This window comes from Leptonychotes weddellii, chromosome 10 (genome assembly GCF_054177405.1).
Source record: "Leptonychotes weddellii isolate Sample4059 chromosome 10, ASM5417740v2, whole genome shotgun sequence".
Lineage (NCBI taxonomy): Eukaryota > Metazoa > Chordata > Mammalia > Carnivora > Phocidae > Leptonychotes > Leptonychotes weddellii.
Window position 1 is genome coordinate 58785813 of NC_138378.1, and position 26459 is coordinate 58812271.

The window sequence follows — 26459 nt, forward strand, 5'->3', positions numbered from 1 at the left end:
CCACAGCAGTGGTGAAGGTTTTCAAGGCACATGAGAGTTGTTTGACACCCTGGTCTTTAGCATTTCCCTCTCTTGTGAGTTTCTCAGAATCCTTCTCACCACCATTTTTCTTTTCTATGTGGCTTACTCAAGCCAGAGTTGGTCTTGGTCACTTGCAATCTAAAGAATCTTCACTGGTACATACATCATTGTGAAGGATCATTTGTCCTTTTGGGTTTATGACTCTAGACTGTGGTATCTTTGCTTCTATATTCAGAGTCCGTGAATTCTGCCTATGGCTTCTCTAATTGTTCTCAGATGTTTTATTCCCTCTTGGTTCTCGGTGATCCATGTAGAATCCATCTTGGTCAATTCTTTTGATTACTCAACAGCCCTTGATATGGTCCTCCTCTGTTTTGGTCAGTTTCTGTTCCTATAATTTTGCCTTCTCCAAAGTGTTACATCAGTGCAATTATATATTACACAACTTCTTGAATCTGGCTTCTTTGACACAGTATAATGCATTTGACATTCTTCCATCATGTGGTGTGTATCACTAGTTCACTTTTTTTTTTTTTTTTTTTAAGATTTCATTCTTTTGACAGAGAGAGACACAGCGAGAGAGGGAACACAAGCAGGGGGAGTGGGAGAGGGAGAAGCAGGCTTCCCGCCGAGCAGAGAGCCCATGCGGGGCTCGATCCCAGGACCCTGAGATCATGACCTGAGCAGAAGGCAGACACCCAACGACTGAGCCACTCAGGCGTCCCTAGTTCATTTTTTTTTTTTAATTGCTAAATAGGATTCCATTGTATGGATGTACCACAATTGATCCATTCACCATTTGAAGGACATGTAGGTCATTTCCAGTTTTTGTGATAATTAAAAAAAAAGCTGCTTTAAACATTGATGGTGGTGGTGGTGGTGTGTATGCACACATGTCTGTGCACATGTGAGAGAGAGGGGGAGAGAGAACATTTCTCTTTATCTTGGGCAAATACCTATGAGTAGGATTGCTGGGTTGTGTGGTAAGTGTATGTTTAGCTTTGTTAGAAACTGCCAAACTATTTTCCAAAGTGGCTGCACCGTTACGCATTGCCATCAGCAATGGGTGAGAGTTCTAGTTGTTCCTCATCCTTTGGTTATGTTAAAAATACTCTTTGAATATAAAAGTAATACATGTTTATTGTGGGAGTTATGGAAAATATGGAAACATTTACAGAAGAAAGTAAAAATGACCTCTAGTTTGTCTACCCAGATAGTTTCTGCTAATACTGGGGGTTTGAGGTTTCTACCAAAACAAATGGCTTTCATAGTTGCTTTCCCTAATCTCTGAGATTCTACTCATTCTAAACAGAAACATTGCCATAAATAAGTATATACTAGCTTGACACAGTCCTATTCCACATTTGTTATTTAATCATATCCAGTCTTCTGCCATTTTTAGATCTCTTCTCATGTGTCTATACACTATTCCCTTAATGAGATATCAAAGCAAGGACCATATTTAATATTCTCTGACAATCTATACTACCATGTACAGATTTTGAATGTAGTATGTACTCATAAAATATTGAGTTACTTGATGTTTCCAAAACATTTCTTGAATCTGTCACCGAGAATATATAAAAATCCTTATTCAGTTAATTTACTTGTCCAGTATTGCTGCTACCTAGAGTAATTAATCTTAAACAGATGCAGGGAAGTCTGGAGGCCAGGAATCGGTAGAACCTATGTGCCAGCTCGGTCATGAGCTAGACACAATGCATTTCATCTCTCTAGACTGGAAAGGATGTGGTGTGCATGAATATCAAGGTAGACATTCTGTCAGACACCTTTGTGCCCTGCTTCACATCCTTTTGGTCCATCTTTTACTCTAGCTGTTACCATAGCAACTAGCTACATACAGACTTAACTTGGCAGACACTGGTTGCAGTTGTACTGATTGTCTCATTTTTTGCCCTGGACTTCTCTACCATCTCTGAGTGGGACACTTAAAGGAAGCTTCTCTACCATTCAGAGACATGTACAATACAAATCAGGAAGTGCAAGAGAGTTAATACCCCACAGGGCAACTTTTGACTAGTGGTCAACTCCTCTCTTCCATTCTTTGGGTGAAGAATTCTGAATATATTCTAAATGACACTTAAGAGGGACTCTAGCATGATTGAACCCCCATTACCTGGTGGTGATGAGCTGATAATAAATTCCTGAGGTGGCTTTCCCTCTTTGTTTTCTTCTCCTTAGTCATCCAATCTCTTTCTCTGGGTTTGAGTATAAAAATAAACTACTCCCATATAAGTCCTTCCTCAGACATGTTTTAGAGCACCTAGGCTAAGACAAATACCAACTTGCACTGAATCTCACATTTACATAGATTCCCTGTTGGTTGCTGTTACCCTTTACTCCAAATCTGTTTCCAGTTGCAGCCCAGCCTGCCCTGTTTCTCTTCCTTCCTTTATTGTAAAGTTTCTAGAAAGAGTTGTCTGTATCTTTTGTCTTCATTTTCTTCTATCCCATTCCTCTTCAACCTCCTCCAAGTTTTTCATGGTACATCTCTCCACCAGAGCTTACTTTGTTATGTGCCAAATGCACCAATCCATAACCAATAAATCTAATGAGCAATTTAAATTCTCTCTCTTTTTAAAACATCTTTTAGGAGAATTCAGTACTTTTTCCCTTTCCTGTTAGTTTCTGTCATTTTGCACTCTTTTGTTCTTCTTACTCCTTTTTATTTTTGACTCCATCTTTACCCTGAGCCTTTTGCCTTTTTTCTTTATAATCTTGCTGGGAAGATCTCCTTTCCCATGGCTTTAAGTACTATCAATATGGTGACAGCTCATAGGTTCATACTTGACTTCTGACTGCTATAGTCTGTCTCTAATTCAAGTTTCTTTATATATTCTTCTGAATGTCCCACTGACAGAGCAAACTAAATTTGTTCACTCACTACTTCCATCAAACCCTCCTCCTCAATTCTTTCTCAAAAATATCACTACCATCTATCAGTTGTGTGTTATAAACGTGACAGTTACACTTGTCTTCTTCACCCTCACTCCGCAACATCAGTACATCTCAAAATCCTCTTAGTTTCCATTTCCAAAAGATTTCTTGATTCCATACAATGTCTTCCAACACTACTGATACCCTCCTAGAATAAGCCATCATCATCTTTCCTCTAGATCTCTGCAATAGACTCCTGCTTCCCATACACATAGTCTTGTCCTTTTCTAACCCATTCTCCATACAGAGCATTCTTTAAAAAAAAAAAAAAAATTAAATCAGATTGTTTTAGTCTTCTGCTTTTCTTTAGTTCATTTCCATTATAGAATTTATATTTCTTACTACCTACTCTTGGACCCTATCTCATGCCATCCTCCCACTGCACTTGAGCCCCAGTGGCTTTCAGTCATTTCCTCACATACACTAAATTGGCATTTGGACATGCTCTATATGGAAGGCTCACCACCCAGTCCTTGCTTGATCTCTCTCAACTGATGCTTCAGGGGTCAGTTGCAAATCTCATTTTTTCAGTGAAGAGCTCCCTGGCTGCCAATTTAAATTAAGGCCTCTGATTTAGTCCCAGTATAATCATGTCTTCTTTACCATTTTTTTCTTTTTAGCACCCATCAAAATTCTAAACTATACATTTTGTGTTTATTTGTTTAATATCATTTTCTTCCACTAGATTGTGAATGGTATGGATGCAAAAATCATGTTTTTCCTGAAAACTCAGTGTTGGCACAGTGGTTGGCACATATAATATGCTTGATGTTTATCAGGCCAGGCAATGTGCTATGTGCTGTTAAGAGATGAGCACAAGAAAAGGAATCATTCGCTACCTGTGTTCATCACACCTGATGTTTTTGACATTATATGGATGGTAACCTGGCTCTCTCTCTTAATGAATGAGTATGACTTCTACAGCATTGAAAGAGGGAAGAATTTATGATTGTCAATGAGAATGGTACATTATTTAATATCAATAGCATGAGCTTCTGAAGCCACGATACTTAAGGGATATCTGTAAATGTCTATAGTTGCACATTGAAATCTTTGGTTTTTATAGAAAATACACAGCAAAATGGTTAAAATTATTCCAGTACTGCTAGGTTTAAGACACTTAAGAAGATCTAGTGACCATCTAGTGAGATGGATTATTGGTGATAACTCTATAGCTAAGACTCTCCATAACCCCGAGATAACTCGGGAAATGGAGTTCGAACGAACACTTAATTTTCAATTCATTTTTCCCCTTTGACCAATAAATTCATGTCTGATGGAGGCTGGAAGTGGGTAATCACCTAGGAGCTCCTATATCTCAATGGGTTTGCTTTGGTCAAATGACTGCTGCAAAATTATTTTGATTCACTCAACTGTGGTTTATCTTCAAAAACAGGTAAAGGCCTGAGGGTAAAATGTCAGCAAATTTAAGTTCTGCAAAAGGATCTTCTAAAGAAAAGCTTACAGTTATCCCCTCTCAACAGCGAGTTTCACATTCTGAGCTAGTGTTAACACCTTTCATGCTGAACTGTTGCTAATCTTTAGGTCACAGGAATGAAAATGGGCACTGCTTCTGTTGGGGTGAACTTAGTGAGGTTCCTTCTATTGATGGGAAAAATTCCCACTATGTGCTGCCACGTAACAAGATAATGGGCTTGCCTTTTAGTATATTGCTGCCAAAGCAAGTGCTATACTTGCCTTTTATGGACAGGTGACTCCACAGCTCTGAGGCTCATTGTTGTAAACATCATTAGTGCTTTTATTAATGAGTCGTTGTCTCTAAAACTGTGTGTGCTCTTACTTGTATTGCTTTGGACTATATGCCTTCCTTCCATACAACCTCTGTCCCATCCAAGAGAGCATACCAAAGACCATCTCCTGGCTTCAGAAAGCTTGCAGGTGAATTGAGTTCAGGCTAGTACAGATGAAATACTCAGACTGGTATAGTGCTAAACCGTATGTTACTTATTGAGTGTCTTAGGAATTCAGAGAAGGGGAGAACAATGTGGGTTGGAACAGTCATGGAGGACTTCTTGTGGGAAGGAAAGAAAACCAGATTTCTGGGTGAGTATAGAGCTTTATTGGCCTGAATGAGAGAAGTGAATGCAAGTGGCTTGACCACAGGAGGGCTGTGGGGGAACAGAGGAAGATGGAACAGACAGGGAAGGAGGAGGCAGTATCTTAAGGACCTTTACAACTACGTAGGGGAATGTGGACCTTAAGGTCCTGAAAGAGGAAGTATGACTTGAGGACTCTCTGAGCAGAGGTAGCCCATGTTTTCACCATCCCATAACACTGGGCTTAATAGTGGTGGTCAGGACAAACCAATTGGTGGTTGAGACCCTAATGCATAATCCACTGAACTGAGAAAAGTCAGGAAAGAAAGACCCTCTCCATCACACATGCTAGCCAAGAATACAATTCTTGGCAGGGAATGATCAGTTCTGAGACTGTGCGAATCAGCTCTTTTAATCTGTGAACTGAGGCCGAAATAGAGTTCATGCCAGGGACCGGAGGGCCCAATTGAGATGCTTTAGGCAAATTTGATTTAGGAAGGGTATACTGCCAATTATGTGTTCAGGTTTAGGGGTCTATAATTTTTGCCAAAGCACATTTCCTACAAGCTAAGGCTGATTGTTGAAATTGAACTCCTTTTTCTACCTTCTAATTGGTTTCCCATGATAGGGAATTTGTTTGCACCTAATTGAGTCTTTTTTTTTTTTCTTTTTACATTTTAATTATATTATTTAGTCTCCTAGATAAAATGAACTTCTTCCTCCTGACCACTCTGGGAGAAGATAGTTATCCAATGATGGATAAGCAGGAGAATAGACTGTGCTTGATTAATACACGAAAAGACTTCTTATCTTGGGCTCACTGATACTGAGATTTCTATTTACCACAGAGCCTTACCAATTGGGAATTTGAATTTTTACATACGTCACCACTATATAAGATGCTAGCTAGCTAATGTGTACTCTCTGAATCACTAAGTAAAGATTGTTAGGTAGAATCCCACAATCTTGGAGTTAGATGGCAGTGTGTAAGAAGCTGTGGTACAATGAAAAGGGGCTTGTACTTAACATTAGGGACCCTGGACTTGAATGCCTTTCCTCTTACCAGCTGGACGATACTGAGTACTTCACTTGCTTTTTCAGAGCCTCAGTTTCTCTGTACAATGACTTTATGTAAAGAATTACATGAGATAGTGGAGAGCCTGGTTTCCTGCCTCCCCCATCTCCTAACTTCAAAAACTGGGTCCATTTAACACATACTCAGCTTAAACTCTGCCCCCCCCTCCCCGCCAGCCTCCATGGAAAATAGACTCTTTAGTAATGGGGGCGGAATTAATGAGCCCAAGAGCAGGATTTTAAAGAGCTCAGCCCTGTTAACGTGGCTGCATATTCTGTTTTGACCTAATATCCTGGCTTAATAATCAGGCTCTGGTCCTCTTCTTAGAGCATAGAGCAAAGCTTTTGAAACTAGCATCTCCAGTGCTAGAGGATCTGGGTTCAAGACGTGGGGCCTTAAGAGCATTAGGTGATGTCTCTATGACTCTGATCCTTCATCTTGTACTCAGGGAAATGATAAGATGCACCTTACAGGAAACCTTAGCACCATGTTCAGGCACTGTTCTTGGTCTTTCTCCAGCCTTGTATTCCAGTTGCACCAAGACCCTGCATGATTTCCAGGTTCCCCTAGGACCTGGACCATGTCCTGCTTCTTTCCAGTTCTCATGGGTACTGAAATGGCATTTCCACATCCAGGTCAATGTTGTCCCTGTGGGACCTTCATGATGCCAGAGCGGGTGGGTCTGTTATCTGCTGCCCGAGGCTCCTTGTACTCTGTTGCAACACCAGGAAGCCACAGCTACCTTTCCCAGATTCTTCTTGCGCCCTCTAATTTCCTTTGGCTACTTCTGATAAAGGTGCCTGAATCAACCTTCTTGCCTGTCTGATTCTGTGTTTCTGGGTCCTGATTATATTATCACCTAGAAGTTTGTGGGTCATCTCAAGGAAAATTACTGCAAAGAATTGACAAAATTGAAGACTTAGACATTTTTAACAAAAATAAAAGTGATCCAAATAGGTTTATATTTTCTGTGATAACAAATGAATTTGAAATAATGCTACAGAGCAGATATTTTTAAATTAGGCACTTTAGATTTGTCTCTTTAAGGGAAAGGTGATATATATATATATATTTTTTAAATAATTTATTTATTTGACAGAGAGAGAAAGAGCACGCACAAGCAGGGGGAGTGGCAGGCAGAGGCAGAGGGAGAAGCAGATTCCCTGCTGAGCAGGGAGCCCAATGCGGGACTTGATCCTAGGGCCCCGGGATCATGACCTGAGCTGAAGGCAGTTGCTTAACCAACTGAGCCACCCAGGCACCCCGGAAAGGTGATATATTAATAATGAGGAGGAAAACAATGCATTTGAAGAAATTTATGCTATGTAGGGACAATTTGGAAAAAAAAGAATGGAAACAATTTATTGCTGAAAATGATACATGTCATCATTGATGAAAACTCATATATTTTTAAAATTATGGAAACAACTTCCTAACCTGTTCAAGTTTTTTCACTGGGTTTTGAACACATTCACTGGAAATATAAAAATGCAGTATCTTCCAGGTAGTTTGTAAGAACATCTGATTGACATTAGGGAAGAAAATTTCCTACCTGAATTTCATAAACACATTAGCATGAAAGTATAGGATTGAACACTGAGTCTGATGACTCAGAGTACTGCTGTAGGCTCGTCTTCCATGAGATCTACTTATTTTAGTGACACTTTGTTCTCAACTTTGACAGACCTTGAAAGCTAGTATTGATACGACCTGTGAGCTGCTTCTCCAGTGTTAAACTAAGGATTAAAAAATAATGAAGCACATCCTATGACATTGCTTTCTCTAAAAATATTTTCACCATAATTAGTGAGAGCAAAATAGGCTTTTTGTGCCATATAAAATATTATATAATGAGACAAGATGTAAACTTAAAAGCGTATTATTTATTCATCTTGGTTTCATGCTTCAAAATATTTTTTGTGTATATTTTGTCATGTGCACATTAATACTGCAATTGTATGTGTATCTACTTTATAAATAAGGTTATTTGGGGATGTATGTTTGCTTTTTTTTTTTTTTTCTTCCCTGATGGGGTGAAGAATCAAGACCATGTTGTCCAATGTGTAAGATATTTTGCTTGGAAAAAGAAGCCTGTAATTCTGAAGGGCTGCCAGGTGGAAATGGTAATAGATTTGTGTTGCTCTCGATAGGTATAGGATTAATAATAATAATGGTCAACATTTATTGAACATTTCCTATGCACCAGGCACCACACCAAGCACTTAACATTGATCGTTTTATTTATTCCTCTTCTCTACCTTAGGAGACAGATATCATTACCATAATCATATCAGAGCGGAGGAGGCTCAGCTGATAGAGGTCCAGTAATTTTCACAAAGCTACACATAAGGAGGGAAGAGCTGGAGGTTGAGTCCACATCTTTCTGACTCTATAAATTTGGGGCTGTTAATATTATCAGGCTTAGCATAATGACTGACTGTCATTCATTATGAAGGTTGCCACAGAGGAATGAATGGACTGCATAGCTAAGCACTTGGCTCCTTACCTCTGGAAATCTGTCCAACTAAATGCCTGGAAGGGTTGCTTCATCCGGGGCCTGATACTGAAATTTGTAATAAGAAACAAATATTTCATGTTTGTCCCCCTTCATTGTGCGGAACTTCTGGGTTGATGAACATGTAGAGATTTGGAGAGAGTGGTGGTCATGGAAGCTCTAAATCTTTTCCTCACACCTTGCCCTACACATCTATTCCATCTGGCTGTTCCTGAGTTATATCCCTTTATGATAAGCTGGTAGCTAGTAAGCAAAATGTTTCTTTGAGTTCTATGAGCCACTCCAGCAAGTTAGCTGAACCCAAGGAGGGATCATTGTGTCAAGTGAACTTTGGCTCACTTTCTACTTGCATCTTCAGAGCTTTTAGGGTGGCCCCCTTTAGATGACCACCTTGAGAGGTAAGGTAAGAATCTGAGTAACTCCTCTAAAATTGTATGGAATATGTTAGCCACAGAGTAAGATTCATGCTCCCAGCCCAACTATTAACCTCTACACATACCATGGCTGGGTACAAAAAAATCATATGCTCTAATGGCAAACTGAATCAAGGAAACAAGAAAAATATTAGACAAAACGGGCCTGAATGTAAAAAAAAATTAAAGTTTATGATGGGCTAATGTGCAGCTAGCTGTCACTGTTGATGTTATTTGTGCTTCCAATTCAGAGCATGCTGTAGGATACCTTTGTATCCTTAGCTAGGGCATATCTCACGTAACAGGATATCCATGTTGGTTTTGCCTGAGACACCAAGGGATGAGAGATGCTACATTCCAGTTACATAGTTCTTAACCTCTCATGCAAATTGAACACAAAAATGGTGTAGAGATCTTGCAAGAAGGGCATCTGGGGACGATTGTGAATAGGCCCTTCCCATGCCCCTCCATGAGGAAGTGTGGGGGTGGCTAGCTGCTTCACATAGGTTGAGAAAGGGACTTGAAGAAGACCAAGTGGCAGGTTTTATAGCCGTCTCTTCCTGCTTAGGGGACGTAGAGACCAGTGTCTGACTTGGACCAGGTGAGAGACTGACTACAATGACAGTAGACCAGAGGACTACTTTGGGAAGTAGCTGCAGTCTTAAGAGCTGGTTACACAGGTCACAGTTCTGATCCAGATGTGTCTCTGATGAAGGAAGGACTGGAACAGACCTTGGCTTACATGTGTGTAGCACATATGATTGACAAAGCTATTGCATGTTATGTCATGTGACCTGACAGTGAGTTTCTGAGATGAGCATGATTATGATTCGTATCTTAGAGATAAGGGAGGCAGTGCTCACAGACATTAAAAAAAAATCGTATTTCTAGACTCAAACCAGAAAGAATCATAGTTAACACATAGTTAACCAATTACCTTAGCAAGGGTTAGGCCACATTATAAAGGCCTTCCTGTATGGAAATCCTTTAGTCCTGCTCACACTCTAGGAGAAAGGTAGTATTATTAGCTCCATTTTATGGATAACTGAAACTTTCGAAGCCTCCGTTTTTCTTGACTGGTCTGCTAGAAAGTGGAAGAAATGGCATCTGAACTCTGCACTCTGGGTCCTGTGCCTTTCCTGCAATGTTCTTTCTGTTATAGCACATTGGCTACATAAGGACTTTTAAAATCTTAAGTTCTCTCTAGGTTAAATTCACTGCCAACACAGCACTGCCAAGTGGCAACCTTTTGGGACCTGCTTGGATGCCAATGTAAGAATAACTTGAATCAAGCTACCAATTTGTGGCAAGCAGTTACTTTTAAAATACATAGGGGAGTCACAAAAGAGTTAATATTTTAAACAGTTTGCACACCCTTCCTCACGACTCATTTCTAAAATTAATTATTAGGAAGTTATTTCTTAGGTACACTTTGACTCAGCCTGAGTAGATGATCACAAGTTCCAAATGGCAAACATTAATAAGGTGTCAGTCTTGTGCTCAGAACACTGAGTACATTATGTTGGCTTCATCCATGCTCTACACCTTCCCCGCTGTGGTGTGCCAGAAAGTGGGATGAACTGGGTTGGAGGCAGGCATTCTTGGCTTCCATTCTATCAAGTACATAATCTCTGAGCTTCAAAATCCTCATTTGTAAATTGGGCAAGATACACGCATACTATTTTTGGAAGATTGTTAGATGAGATGAATAGATGCTCAATAAATACCAGTTTCCCTATTTTTCGTGCCCTAGGATCGTTTCTTAATCACATTTTGTGAGGTTGGGCAATTCAGTCACCATCCATGAACCTCAAATTTACCACCCATAAAGTGGCGCCATCAGAAAATATCTCGCAGGACTTTTTTTTTTTTTTTTTTAAAGATTTATTTATTTATTTATTTGACAGAGAGAGACACAGCGAGAGAGGGAACACAAGCAGGGGGAGTGGGAGAAGGAGAAGCAGGCTTCCCGCTGAGCAAGGAGCCCCATGCGGGGCTCGATCCCAGGATCCTGGGATCATGACCTGAGCCGAAGGCAGACGCTTAACGACTGAGCTAACCAGGTGCCCCTCTCGCAGGACTTTTGTAAGACTGTATCAACTAATACTAAGTGCAAGTGCTTTCTTTCTAAGTTACAATTTCTGTTACCCATCCCCATATCATCCATCAGAGCCTCTTCCAGTTAGCAGTTCTTGCTCTTTTTGCTGCTTCAGACTTTAAAAGCAGTCCCATACCGTTTTATCTTCTCCCTTTCTTTTCCTTCTTTATGACAACCTTTGGAAGTAGAGAGGAACATGGTTTTTCTCCTCATTGTGCTTGAGGCCCAGAGGGGTCTGGTTCTCACTGGCAGGACCAGGGCTGGAAGCTGGGTCTATGGCTCTTCTTGGTGTCTTGCAGATTGACTCTGTGTCCACTTGGCTCCTGTGGTTTGTTCCTTGTCCAAAGAGACCTCGATGGTTGACCTTGGTTAAAGGGGGGGGGAGTCACCTGATTTCTTCCCCACAGCCCCCACCCCCCCAAACATCCTGCTGTCTTCCTTGCACTGCTATCTTTGAAACCCAAACTGGTGAGGGAGGAGCTCACTGCCTCTTGAACTGAACGTTTTTTTTGCAGGGTGTTCTCTGTGGGTGAACTCATGATTAAGCCACAGCAGAACATTTTTGTAATGTCTGCTGCAGATGAAGATATTCTTCCTTAAAGCATTTGTCACTTCAGCGTTCACACTCCGTAATGCCCTCAGATAGTCCTCTAAAAACAGCAGCTTCTTCCCTTCCCCTACCCAGATGGACAGGTTCAAACTCAGACCTGCATTTTCATTAAGGGCCTACTATGTGCAAACCCTGTGCCCCATGGGGGCCCAGAGATGAATTAAACACAGCCCTTACTATGGATTTTTTGACAGCAGACTCAGGTGGTGACATCTCCCGCCACTTCATTGCTCCCCAGTCCTGAGCTGAGTCCCCTGGGCTGCGTTCCTTCTGCACCCATGCCTGGGGAAGACCTCTTCCCAGATGGGCATGTCGAGAGTTTGGGAGCAGCGGGGCCATTCTGCTAGAACATGCCTAGGTTTTCATGTCTTTGTTCTTAGCCGACAGCCTACGAACACACATTGTGAAAGAAAAAGCAGATGAGATAAATGAGGGCAGCAAGGAAAAAGTGGGTCCCTCAACAGGTATTAAAGGGAGGCGAGAACCAGGTGCATGAGAGCTGCACAGCCAGCATCCTCTAAAAGGAAAAATGAAGAGCTGAGTGCCTTTTTTTCTTTTTTTAATGCCCGGAGTTGGGGATCTAGCTATGAAGACAATCTAGTTCCCACCTTGGAGTAGCACAGAATCTGGTAACTAGAGTTCTCTTGTGTCGCCCTCTCTCCGTCTTTGTCCTGCCTGCCCCAGCTGCCCATCCTGGCCTCCAGGGGCTGCCCCCAATCCTTAGGGAGAGTCCTGTGTTAGCTCCAACCTCTTAATGTGTGGTGTCTCCCAGGGATAATTGCAAATGTAAAAGCGTCTGCAAAAGACAAAAACACCCTTTAAACCTCCCAACATTGAGACTGCAGTGGTGGGAGATGAGGCAGGAGTTCATTTTTCATGGAGGTGCTGCTTTGCCTGATGCCCTTCAGGTTTGCTGTTGGAGTTGTCGCTCCTCCTGCCTGTGCCTGAGGCAGCCCCTGCTGGGATCTGGCCCTCCCAGGCCAGCTCCAGCGGCTGCCGACTGCTGTCTGCCTTTTAAGCCTCACCCCCACTTCTATGGTCTCCCGGCCTCTGCTGAGGCTGGCTATGCTCATGTGTGAGGGACTGAAGTGGCAGTGATGGATCCTGTGCCTGTCCTTTAATTCCAGGAGTTGAGCAGCTGCTGTTCCTAATTTAAGGGTAAATCTCTAGCTGGTTTAAGTTCTTAATGTACCCGGAGGATCTCAGCTCTTGAAAGGTCTATGTGAATCCTAGAGAAGAGGAGCCTGATCTGGGAAATACGGTGTTCTGCAGGATGCTGTATTTTCCCATTTGCAGAAAGAATTTCTCCTTCCATGCAAGGTGCCTCATGCTGGGTCTGAATAGGCTGAACCGGCAGCCACACCGGGAGCCCCAGATTTGTGAAGATCACGGTTTAGACTAGAGAGTTAGAAGAGATCTTAGAGGATGTGTAGTCCAGTTTTCTCTTCTCATTAACCTCTTTAAGCATATTATGTCCATTTTGCAGATGAAGAAACTGAGACCTAAAAGGATCAGTCATCACTGTCGGGGGAAGTGGGAGCTATGCTAGCACTGAGGAAGACATCAGGGCTGAGCTTCACACAGCTCATCTGAGACTTGTTTCTCTCTGAACCCTCGCTAGACTTGTCTTTACATCTGACTTCTGGTGATGACAGACAGGCCTTAGTTCAGAATTAACGAGGTGAGGACACACCTACCTCATGAGAAGGTATATGCAATGAGAAAACAATTCAGAGAATCCACAAGTGGGCTGAGTATGGTTGTCTACATGCTATTGGGGTGGATCCTTTGGGACTTATGTGTCCCTCCAGAAACCTCCATACCTGGAGTCTATCATTATCAATTCTTGGGTTTCACATTGCCTTTTCTAGGCATCTCTCTTAAAAATGGAAATTCCTCTAGGAAGAAGAACATCAAGACCTGAACATATTGATGTACACTGATGGATCAAGTAATAGTCTTGCTGATGGAAAAGACCCAGGCTTCTTGTAGGAGAAAACACAGGGAACAGGTTAGAGGAATGAGGAGGGGAGGTGAGCAGTATGAAAACATCACCTTCTTGATGATCAGGCCCTCAGTTAAGAGGAGGTTTTTGCCCTCCTTGAACTGACATGCTCAGGCTGAAATCTCATCCTGAACTTCAGCATTTCAGAAGGAAAATCTGACCATAGTTTTCCTAGCATTGACAATGGCAGGCAGAGTTGGCTCTGCTAGACATCTAACTGATAAAAGAAACAATTGTATAATTTCCACTGTGCCCAAACATTTCTGTAGTCATGACAACGTCCTTAGATCCTTACAATACTGACAGCCAGGGAGATAGCTAATAATTTCTTTCCAATAATCACCAGCCCCTGTGTAAAAGGACTTCTGGCCCCATCTGCAGGATGGTTCTATGTGGGAGGTGGTTAGGGGAGGCATGGGAGAAGGAAGGCTTTGGGGGTTACTAGAGGTGAGGGTCGAAATCCCTGCAGTCCCTTGGGTCCATGTCTCACCTAGACGTAAATCACATATCTCTTTTTTGGAAATGTGTCCCCAGTTGAACCATGCCTCCCCAGTCCTCCAGGTGCCACCATTACTGTACCCTGGGATTACAGAAGTTGCCCCTTAGCAGGTCTCCCTTGAGTGTATAGTCTGTACCCTCCTCCTGGTCAATCTACAGCCCAAATCATTGTCATCTTGTCACTCTGCTGCTCAAAATCTCTTATGGCTTACTCTTTACTATGGTAGTAGGCCTGAACTCCCCTACCTTAATTTCTTTTTTCTAATCTTACCAAACCCAATCTACCTTAATGCAGTCGTCGTCCTCAGTGTGTATCTTCTTTTTAGCTGGGACTCAGTTTCTCCCCCTTCATCTGCCTGCTTCATGGTCCTTTTACTTTAAATGCATTTGTTCATCTCTTTTTTTTCACAGGAAATTCCTTCGTTTTTTTAATTTAATTTTATTATGTTATGTTAATTACCATATATTACATCATTAGTTTTTGATGTAGTGTTCCATGATTCATTGTTTGTGCTTAACACCCAGTGCTCCATGCAGAACGTGCCCTCTTTAATACCCATCACCAGGTTAACCCATCCCCCCACCCTCCTCCCCTCTAGAACCCTCAGTTTGTTTCTCAGAGTCCATAGTCTCTCATGGTTCATCCTTCTTTTCTGTCTTTCCAAACTTTATTTATCCCTCAAGTTGCAGCTAAGTGCTGCCTACCCCCATGAAGTGTCCCCTGATTACTCCAGCCCAAAGCATTGGGTCAGTCCTCTCACATATGACCAGTACCGCACAGCTCTACAGATGTGTTATTGCCAAGGATTAATGGATGCTAGCTAGCCTTTTCTCCACAAAAGACTGAGCTCCTTGATAGCCACCATAGATGTCTCCTATATCTCTCACAAGGCCATCCCCTCCATCCTTTCTTAACCACCCCCTTTCTAAAACATTACTCTCTATTTGGCCTGCTTTATCTTTCTGTGTACTACTAACACCACCTAACATTATCCAACATTGTCTCTTCAACTAGAATCTAAGTTCCATCAGGGCAGAGGCTTCATCTGTCTTGGCACTTTTTGTATACCCAACAACTATTACAAAGCCTAGGATATAGTATGAGCTCAATTGTTGAATGATTGAATGAGTTTTTATTTATTGGCCAATTCACATCCAAAATGATGGAGGAGAAAAGGGGAGTCACCAATCCTTACCACTATGTACATACTTTTAAAAACCCTCATATGGTCCTTTTCCCATCAGAATAGAGAGCCAAACTTTGCCGTACACACAGAATACTCCAATTCACAGGGACACTGCACATTCCTGTCAGAAGAGCCCTGCAATCAGGGACTACAGGCAAGGCCAGCTTACTGCTGCAAAATGCATGGACTTTTACTACCCTGCCTACTTCTTGGATTGGTGTGAGGTTCCAATGCAATAAAGTATGATAAAAAGTATTAAACTGTAAATCAACATAAAAGTGGGAAGCATAATGCAACCAGCTGGTGGTGTGAAGAACTGGAATTAATTTTTACGGAGATGGCAAAGGGATATTGTGGACAACAGGTATTGAAAATAAACATTAAGAGGAGGGGTCAGGAGCTCTCCATTAGAACGCTGAAGGGTAATGCAGTTTTGCTTGTTTGGAAGGACCTTTCTGGATATGTCAGGAGTTGAGTAAGAAGGATGCCTTTTTCCTTTGAGAAGCACAAATGATGTATTTCCACATTTGAATACTGGTCAGTGGATTCTTTGCAAAACAAAAAGTTAAAAAGGCTTTCAGAAACTTTAGGAATACTGGAGGGGGAAAATATCCTACCATCACTGCTCCTGTCATTACCATCATCAAATTAATCTTCACAACAATCTCAAAAGGTAGGTATTACTTTGTTTTTTTTAAGCATAGGAGAGAACTGTGGTACAAAGAGATGAAATCTCCTTTGTGGGCTCTCTTAGCTAGTAACAGGGGCAAGAGTTTAATAGGAATTGCTAACACTTAGAATTTTCTAAATGTCAGTCATTGTTCTCAGTAACTTCTTTCCTACAGTACAAAGGTGCAGGTAATGTTACTCCTGGTTTATAGAAAGGAAAACTGAAGCTTGGAGAAGTAAAACCATTACCTAAGGTCACACAATTGAGAAGGGCGGGAGCCAAGACCTGAGCCCGGACAGGTGGCACTACTCAGTGCTGCTTCTTGAGTCCTTTGAGATGTCCAACATATGGTTCAACTTTTATCATCAGAGAAGCTACATTCATTACTCATTCTAAATGAAATGAGAAAGCAATACAGAACAGAGAGTGAAGGACTTAGGGGAGGGATGGGGAGAAACAGCCTGAATTGCTAGGGTGAGTCCCAGTGAAGACTCTCCTGGAATTATCCCTGGCTGGAGAAAGCAGATGGTATGGCTACCATTAACAGGGATCCTAAGGAGGGTCTAACAAGCCTGTGTGTGAGTAGAAGATGGTTGTCAGTTCGGGAGGGGCCCTTCTCAGCTGTGTGAAGGGTTTGCTAAGATGGAATTAGGGTTTATTGAGAAGTAAAGAGCAATATCCAGCTGCCTGAGAATTACATTGACAGGATGCAAAGGCAAGAGAATATTGTGTAAACCTTATTTACAGATCAATAGGTAATCTTTCATACACAAAAGGTCAGCTCCAGGAAGGCAGAGCTGTACAGAAAGAAATATTGCCTGCAAATACAATATTGACTTAAAAAATGCACCCAGATGAATCCTTTGATGTATATTCTTCTAGTCAAAGTACATTTCTTTATTCATGAGTTTTTTTCTAACCACTTTAGGTTCCTCGGTGAAGTATGAAGGCAGCAATGAAGAACATTGATTTCCAGTTGTCTTGAATTCTGTGTCATCAAATGATCAGCATGAAATGGAATCAGTGCTGAAAATTTCAAAACAACATTTCTGTGTGTGTGTGTGGCAATTAGGATATTCAAGTCAAATGGAAACTTACCTCTAACCCCTTGTAATTTCCTGCTTTGGTGGCTGTGATGATAAACATTTATCCTGGCTTCAGGAAATAAACAAGTATTCAATCCTACTGGTCCCCTTTGGATTCTTTCATCCATTTTGTGTTTCTTCTTCGCCTTGAGGCTAGTAGTTCATCATCCCAAAGAATATCTGAAACCGTAGCCATCTACGTCCACCTGGCTGCTGGTTTGTGAGGCATTTATGAGGGCTGCTCAGACACAGGTAAGCATGGAAGGAGAAGGAAGCTCAGCTGGGCTTTGTGTCCATTATGGGCTCGTTCAGATTAGAGGTTCAACTAATTGACATCCCTTATCGGTATGGAAAATTTTTCAAAGGGCCACAGCTTGAGCCCCGAATAGAAGTATTGCTGGTAGAAGTGCCGTTGGAGTGCGGAGTTGCTGGGGTTCCCAGGGTCACCATGTGCCATATCCGAAGGAAGACTGTGCAGCTGGGAAAAGCGCACCCTTGGCAATAAAGTCAAAAGACTGAAGATGGACCACGCTTCCTGATGGAGATCAGCATGCCAGTGAATGTGAAAGAATTTTACTCACTGTAGAATTCTATGAATATTTTTCTCAGAGTAATCAAGGAGGATACTTTGACAATGACACAGTTCCTCCAAACTGCTTACAAGTTCTTTTCCCAAATGCTCTGAGAATAATAACCTCCTCTTATGAAAGGATGTGGCTGGAACTGGTCACCTACAGCTTTGTTTGGACTTGACAGGGGAGCCAGGTGGGACTGGGGACTAATCAACACCTCAAAGTGAGAAAAGGACACGGTGGGGGGGGGGGAGTGGGGTTGGATTTGATGACTGATGGCATAGATTTTAGCCTCTTCCAGAATCAAAGTCATAGCCCGGCCCCTCTATTTGGTCACAGTTCCCATTCCTCCCCCTGGGGCTGTACCTTCCATGCCCACAGCCTCCCAAGTTCTTCCCCAGCTCTCACCCCCGTAGAGGGAAACCTAAGGGTCCTTATTAATAAGAGTGGATGGTGTTGACCATAATGTATAGGCCAATATTGGGTCTAATTCTAGATCTCTTGATTTCAAACTTTGCAATGATTCCTCATCCCTTATTCACATGCTCCCAGCGCACCATTCTGGCTATTGTTCGTGCTGTTATTATCCAACACTATGGAATATGTATGTGTAGGGGTGGTTTTCTTTTTGGGTCTGTCCTCTGAAGGAATGCTTCTCATTACATGTATGTGAGTGGCAGTCCTCCTGTGGATGTCTTTGCTTGCCCTAACATGATTTTATTCTGTTATTAAAGGCTCTGTGGCCCCCATATTCCACTCAGACTTTTTCTAAGAGGAAAGGGAGAGAAAGAAGGGAAGATGGCAGTTGGAAGGGAAAGAAGAAAAGAAGGAATGAAATAAGCCAACTGGGTAACAGGCACTAATAATTTTACGTATGTATAGCTTTTTTTTTTTTTTCCTTTTTAGAGCGAGAGAGGAGAGCACGTGCACATGAGCAAGGGAAGTGGGAAGGGCAGAGGGAGAGAGAGAATCTTAAGCAGGCTCCATGCCCAGCAGGGCTTGAACTCACAACCCTGAGATCACGACTTGAGCCAAAATCAAGAGTCAGATGCTTAACCAACTGAGCCACCCAGGCACCCCTGTTTGTATAGTTACTTATAGTTTGTATACTGAAAAACAGTTTGCAAGGCGTTTTTTACAGGCATAATCTTATTTGTTTTTCACAACCCACCCTATTTACAGATAAGGCAACTGGGGCTTAGAGAAGGTACTTTACTGTCTACCTAATATCAGTATCCCACCCGGAATCCGGTCCTTCTGCCATCATATATAGTTTTTTTTTTTTTCTTTTCTATACCGCTCCATGAAATGTAAAGGCATTTCCCAAACTTGTCTTTTTGAACTTACGACAAACAGTATTAAGTAAAAGCTGAAGATCTTAGTGGCCACCATAACTCTTATTCAGCCCTTACTGGACTTTTCCTGAGAGTGGACTGGTAGACTTTTGTTGGCCAGAAATAATCATCCTACAAAATACTCAGTACATTTATTAATGTTTTCAAATACTTCATAGTTTATGTAATATTTTCATATATATATTTCACTTGAGGGTCTTATATAAGTGCATCTCAGAAGTCCAGGAATTGGCCCAAGAGTAAGTGGTGGGGTGGAGATGAAGTCTTAGTTTTTTTTAATTCTAAGGCCCATGCCTTCTCTGTTAACCCATATTTCCTCTACTGTTATGTGCCTAATCCAGGTTAGCTTCTGCAGACAGTATAGCAAAGTCCATTTAGGAAGCCAGGACTGCCAGGTCTGAAATTAAGAGAGGTCATAACGCTGACTTCTGAGCCTGAGTGGCTGCACTTGTGGGGCACAGTGCAAAATGAAAATGCAGGGCCCTTTGTTAAAAAAAAAAAAAAAGTTTAAGCATTTCAAGACCGTGGCAGCAGGGAATTAAACCTAGTGGGAGGCCCTCTGGGTGTGGGGTGCTTTTGAGCATGGAGCCCTGTGTGACTGCATGGACAGCATGCCAGTGAAGCTGGTCCTGCCTCTGACATTAACTCAGGAGTGAACAGCCTTAATTCTTTCTCAGATCCTTTCCAGGGCTCCTATCAGGGAGAGGAAATTCCATGTCATATAGATTCTGTTCTGTTAAATCTTTTATTCCCTTAGTCAGTCAGAGCTGAGGTATACAATGGCCCAGTGTTGCTCATTGTACCTACTAACTCCAGTTCTGGTGGATCAAAATTTAGGGTCAAAATATCACTAGCAGCTAATAGTAATATGAGCATTTACCATGTTACAGGCAGGGTGTAGAACTTTTTACATACTTTGGTTGCAAAGATGGCCTCAATTCCTTATCCTTCCTTGTATCCACACACCTTATTTTGTGATTTTGCAGCTTTTCCCATAAAAAAATGGAGTGTGTTTCTTTAGCTTTTGAATCAGGGCTGGCCCCATGAGTTTCTTTGGCTAACAAAATGCTCCAGAAGAGACAGTGTGCTAATTCAGGGTGTAGATCTCAAGAGGCTTGCAAGCTTGAGCTCTGTTGGAAGGCCCCGGACTGCCATTAGAGCAAGCCTATGTTAGCCTGCTGGAAATGAGCACCTCTTGTTGGAGATCTGTCCTCTCAACTGAGACCATCGACAGCAGCCAACCCCATGTTGACCTGCCACCTAACTGTAGTTACTTAAGTGAGCTTAGCTGAGGTCAGGCAAACAGAGTCCAGGTCAGCAGACACATTCCATGGATCAACTCACAGACAGATGAGAGATAATAAATAGCTGTTGCTTTAAAACTCTTTTTTGGGGGTGGTGGTGGTTATGCATTATTATGTTAATAGGTAACTGATACGCATCTATCATTATTATTTCCATTCTTGTGACAGGGAAATAAGCTGTGAAAGATTAAGTTCTAGCCTGTGATTAGCTGGTGAATGGGCTTAGTGTGACTTGTAGCCCAAGTTCTTATGTGGTATTTTATGGAGCCCTATCATAGCACTCTGTCAAGCACTCAGCTATTTTGGAAGCCATTTGCATGGAAGAAGCAGTGTCTTTGCTGATGCGACATGCCTGAAGGATGGAACTCAAACACTGGGAATCTCTCTGCTGAGAAAATACTATGTCTATTATTAACTAAAACTTACAAAATAAAACACTATAATGTATCAAAGAAAAAAATGTATATATGCAGAACAAATGAGATGCTTTTGAGGTCAAGGTCAAAAGCTAAATGCTAGCACAAATTCTGGCTGCATCTTATTAACACTAAATCATGACTGAGTTCCTCAAGAGGTACATATGACAATTCCATTAATACAAACCATGCCTTATGATGTCTGTTTTAGTAAATGAAAAGAAAAATGCAGTTATATTAGTGGAACTCTCTTATAAAACTAAAATAAAATTCACCAGCAAGTGTCTCCCCCTTCTATGTTAACCCACATCTATTATAAAAAGCAGTTGCTCCCCAGAGTAGCAAGTGGACGTTTTGATAAAACAGGAATACATAATTTGTTTATAGAAGGGGCACCAGAATATAAGAGTTCTTACAAATATCGGAGGTTGGGAAGGCTCTGGAAGGCATCAGGGTCGATATATAGCAGGTTGTTGGCCTTTTCAATTCTACTGTAAAATAGGAAAGAACAAGCACATGAACTCAACATTAAGGAATGCTGTAGTATTTTTCACATTATGCAAAAGGTATCTCAGTCACTCACCTATCCATCCATCCATCCATCCATCCATCATTTCAACAAAGAGTTGAGACCACATGCAGTTCTTTTACTACACTAAACCGTGCAAACTAAATATTAACCCATTTGGCTCTCATAACTAATGTCCTCTTGGCACCTGTTAATCATAACTGAACAAAGCACTGGTTGAGTGTGTCCTTTTCACACAGCACACTGCATCTTTAACCAGTAAATGTCTTTTAGAGACCTCCTCAAGGTTCCTCTGAGGCAGCTAAGAGGGCAGGGATGAGACTAACATGGGGAAAAGAGATTTTGTCTGGTCTGGAGACAAGAGCGCATGAGATGGAAAACAATAAAAGGTGAAAAGAAGATGGGAGGAAGGGGAAGGGTGAAGGACAAAAGGGGATTAGGGAAAAAGTAAAGAGGCAAAGGAAAACAAAGATTAGGTGAAAAGCACCTGATTTTAACCAAGAAATTGCAGCCGACAGTAGCTGGGAATGTGCTGGTGATTCCCTTCATGTTGTAGACTGAGGCTACTCTCAAAGCTCATGGGAAGTGGTGACTTCTGCCCTCGTTGCCTTTGGTTGGGTCCTGATCAATAGTCTGGAGGTGAGCATGTTCACATTTGGATTCCAGCGGAGAGAGACTGCCCTTTCCTCATCTTGCTGGATCAATGTATATTTGCAGAGATGCTCTGTGTTAATTACTTCCTCCCTGTTTCATTAGCTTTTATATTGCAGTAACCTGTAGCTATCCAGATCCAAGTACCAGGTAATTAATTATTTTAAGTACAGTCAGTGCTACATGGGGGTGAGCACCTCTCCGTGCACGGAAGAGATGAAAGAGCCGTTCCATTAGCTCTACTGCCCGCCGAACCACAGAGAGGGATGCTTGCTTGACCCTGCTCAGAGAGCTGGCTGCCCTTTGATTCATTTCTTTGACATTCCCTGTGGGTCTGAGACCCTGGTCAACTCTCTTTTCCCAACTAGGACAAGGAGAGACCAAACAGAAGAAAGGAAGGAACAGGAGGGCAATGGGGGAGAATGAGGGAAGGCATCAGTTGCAGAGGTTTAATGGCATTGAGGAATAATGCAGGTGGGAGGCAGAGTGGGTAGAAGGAAGGAAAAGGGATGGGGCAGTCTGCAAGTATGGACAGATCGAGTGTCATTTCTAAACAAATATGTGAATTATGTGAATGTGTATATGTATATATGCTGGCAAATGCTAAGAGGTTTTTAAAAAAATACCAGAATTGGGATTTATTTTCAAGTCCTTATCCTGCTATGGATTTGGCTGGGTAACTTTAGATAAGTCTTGCAACTTCTCTGTGTCTTTCATCCTCATCTGTAATGCTAAGAAAAGTGGTTCAGTGGCTCTCCTAACTATGTTCTGTGGGAATTTTGTGAGATATTAATACATGCCCCATAGAAGAAACCTTTCCAGTGATATTGGTGGAGAACCCTTAATAAAATATCCTCCTTGGAGATTCTAAGTATATATTTGCATGTTATAGGTTCTGAGTTTTCTTATAGTAAGTGAATCTAACTTTATTTGCCCAATGTTTCCTAATCTTATTTGACCATAGAGTTATTTACCTTTTTTAAAAAACACTTAATACGCAAACAATGAATCATGGAACACTACATCAAAAACTAATGATGTAATATATGGTGATTAACATAACATAATAAAATAAAAAAAACACTTAATTTCCCAAGTGTTTAATGATAAACAGAATATATTTTGGAAAAATAGGGACCAGATAGTCTACAGTCTCTTCTGGCCTTGACATTTTATGATTCTATGAATTAATTTATTGTAATTATAGGCTGGTATGAAACAAGTGCATCTGTATGAATATTGGCAGGTGTGTAAAACTAGAATGTCAAAAGAGAAAGCAAATTGGGTTATAATAAGGAACCAAGGATTGTTATGACATACTTATTCTATGCCAGTTGATGTGTTAGATCTAATTTATATTTATCTCCTTTATTCATCACAGTGATCCTGTGCCATGCACTTTTATTATTATTCTCATTTTACAGGTTAGAAAACTAAGTCTTGGAATGATTTTGTATCTTGGCCAAGGTTTCATCGTGATATATGGCATGGGCTAGTATTCAAGTGAGGATTGCTTATCTTTAACTACATTATGTGGGATTTATTTTGGACTTTGACTCTGGAATAATTTTATTTTATTTATTTTTTTTTTTAAGATTTTATTTATTTGAGAGCGAGAGACTGAGAGAGAGAGCACATGAGAGGGGGGAGGGTTGGGAGGGTCAGAGGGAGAAGCAGACTCCCTGCCGAGCAGGGAGCCCGATGCGGAACTCGATCCAGGGACTCCAGGATCATGACCTGAGCCGAAGGCAGTCACTTAACCAACTGAGCCACCCAGGCGCCCCTGGAATAATTTTAAATGAGAAGATGAGATAGAGGTATCTTCAGTCACAGAACAAGGTTCTTGGGTCTATTGAAGAAAATCTGGGAGGGAGGGAGCAGGACAAGACTAGGCTCTGAGCTGGTACCTGGATCACCAGGCAGAGAGACACATGACAGTGCCTTTTGGGCTGACTTTGACATCTTAAAATGAAATTTTTTCTAAAAATTTTATTCATTTGAGACAGAGAGATAGCACGTCTGAGTGCATGAGCAGGGGGAGAGGCAGAGGGAAAGGGAGAAGCAGACTCCCTGCTGAGCAGGGAGTCTGATGTGGGGCTCAATCCCAGGACCCTGGGATCATGGCCTCAGCAGAAGGCAGATGCTTAACCCACTGAACCACCCAGGAACCCCTTAAAATGAATTTCTAGAGATCCAAGGATTGAGCAGAGATAGGGCCTTCCAGGGATATACACAAAATTTAAGGCTACTGCCAACAATCATGAGCAAACCCCACAGGATCTTGCTTACATTTCATGTAATTTGGACAGGTTGGAGAACACATTTGCCTCTATCACTTCCAAGACTTCATTCTGTGAGATCTCTCTGCAAACAAACAAACAAAAAACAAAAAACCATATGATTCAAGTCAGTTCAGTTATACTCCACAGATGGATTTAGGGCTCAGCATAGAGCCTCCTGCCTACAATGATTCATGAGACACACACAACTCTATTCCTGCCCTCAAAGATGTAAGCTGTAATAATGAGACGAAGCTAACACACGAGATGCTAATACTTAGAGAACAATGAGAGAATAAGCCTAAGGTGATGGCTTAGTTAGTTTAGAGAATATTCAGTCTACAGATGTAACAACTGAAGCCCAGAAAGGGAAGGAGAATTGATTAAAGATATTTAGGGAATATACAGGATGAGAATAAACTTTAGGTTCCTTAGACTCTGCAGGGGTCAGCAAAGTTTTTCTACAGGGCTAGATGGTAACTATTTTTTGGCTTTGTGGGTCATTTGGTTTCCATCACAACTGCTCAGTTGATAATACAGTGCAAAAGTAGCCATAGATAACAAGTAAATGAATGAGCATGACTGCCTTCCAATAAAACTTTATTTATAAAAATATAGGGGTTATCCTATATAAGATCCTGTGGGGTTTGCAGGCTGGATTTGGTGCCATGGGCTCTAGTTCAGTAACCTTGCTCTAGACCATGGAGTCAAGTTCTTCTCTCTGCTAATCTAGCTTTGGGAGATGAGAACCTCAATTCAGTCTCTTTTAAAAGGAGTGTGGATTTAAATACCTTCCCCCTCCATATTATTAGCCAAGTAGGGGTTGTTACTGCAAGGCCTTCCGTCTTAATGTCTTGGCCTAAAATACCCAGAAAAGATCTTTCAGGTTTCAGGGTGTTTTTGTTGTTTTTTTTTGTTTTTTTCCTGCTGGAGTAATTTGAGGGCAGTGGAGAGTGAAGTCCACTATGCCGAAGCCCAGAGCTTGAGAAGATAGAGGGTGGCTTAATCACTTAATGTTTATAAAGTGGCTCACAGATGAAACGTGCTATTATTAGGTCTCCAGAGGAAGGTTCATGCAGTTTTAATGCGGCAGCTGAGTGTCTCAGGAAATCTCATAGGCAGCATGCTTTCAAATTGGCTGAGGCAGAAGCAGAAGCACTGTCTGCTGGCCTGGGGTTTAGCTGAAGAGTTCTAGAAAGACTCTTGATCAGGGGAAAGCCTAATGGGCAGAGCAGGGCGGATGTTTTACAGGGGAGGTGTGATTATGATCAGCAGTCATCTCAGTGAGGGGGGCTGGTGACATCTGGAGCTTGTCAACTCAGTGGTGGTGGGTCACTTCTCACAAGCGAGGAGACAGTTTGTGAGAGAAAAAAAGCCTTCTTATTCTATGATAGCATTTTTCATGACTCACTTGATAAACTTTAGTATTCATAATTTTTACAGTTGAACATAAATAAGGGGGGGGGTGGTGGTGGTGGTGTGTGTGTGTGTGTGAGTGAGTGATAGAACATGTTGGCTATTGGCCATTTATTTTGCTCCTCTGTCCTACAAGTGGAAGGAGTACTGGGAGGTACAGGAATGAGGAGGGGTAGGAAAGGGGTGGTAGACCTAGAAAAAGAAGGTGTTAATTTGAACACTTAAAGGAGTTGAGTGAAAAGTTGCACAGGGAAAGGTAGGTCATGGAGGAAGAACCAGATGAGAGGGCTTAAATCCAAATGGGGCCATATCTTCCAAAAATGATTTCCAGGTTCACTTACTGCTACCAGTAGGTTTGGTTCACCACTCATGGTAATTTCTCAGCCTAATAATGCCTAATAGGTAGACATTTCTCCTTTCCTGAATTCATGTGCTGAGAGTTCCCTTATCTGGATTTCCCCCCTCCACCCCTCCTTCCTTTCATCCTTTTGTCAAAGAGAACTACAAATTATTAGAATTAAATGCCAAAGAACACTTCAAAATTATTTCAGAAGGTAGTTCATATTTTATAGCCTCACCTTCAAATACAGGAGAGGGTGTTGGGGTTGTGTAGGGGGAGGGGGAGCCTTTGGATGAGGGTTGAGGAGAGATGAACAATATGCAGCACTGGAAAAGCATATCACTGAGAAACTCAGGGATCTTGTTCTAGTCCAACCTAGTGCCATCTCTAGTTATTTCTCTTATC

The 26459-nt window shown here is 41.7% G+C and overlaps 1 protein-coding gene across 4 annotated transcripts in view; it reads right to left on the bottom strand.

The window, feature by feature from the left end:
* The window catches only part of FSHR (follicle stimulating hormone receptor), a 165707-nt gene that overhangs the window by 26132 nt on the left and 113116 nt on the right, over positions 1–26459 (bottom strand). For all 4 annotated transcript variants that reach the window (XM_081833529.1, XM_081833530.1, XM_081833527.1 and 1 more), the window contains 2 exons: positions 24309–24383; positions 21256–21330 (listed from right to left, as the gene is read on the bottom strand). In XM_081833529.1, coding sequence (XP_081689655.1) covers positions 21256–21330; positions 24309–24383 — 150 coding nt within the window. The remainder of the gene's footprint in view (positions 1–21255; positions 21331–24308; positions 24384–26459) is intronic.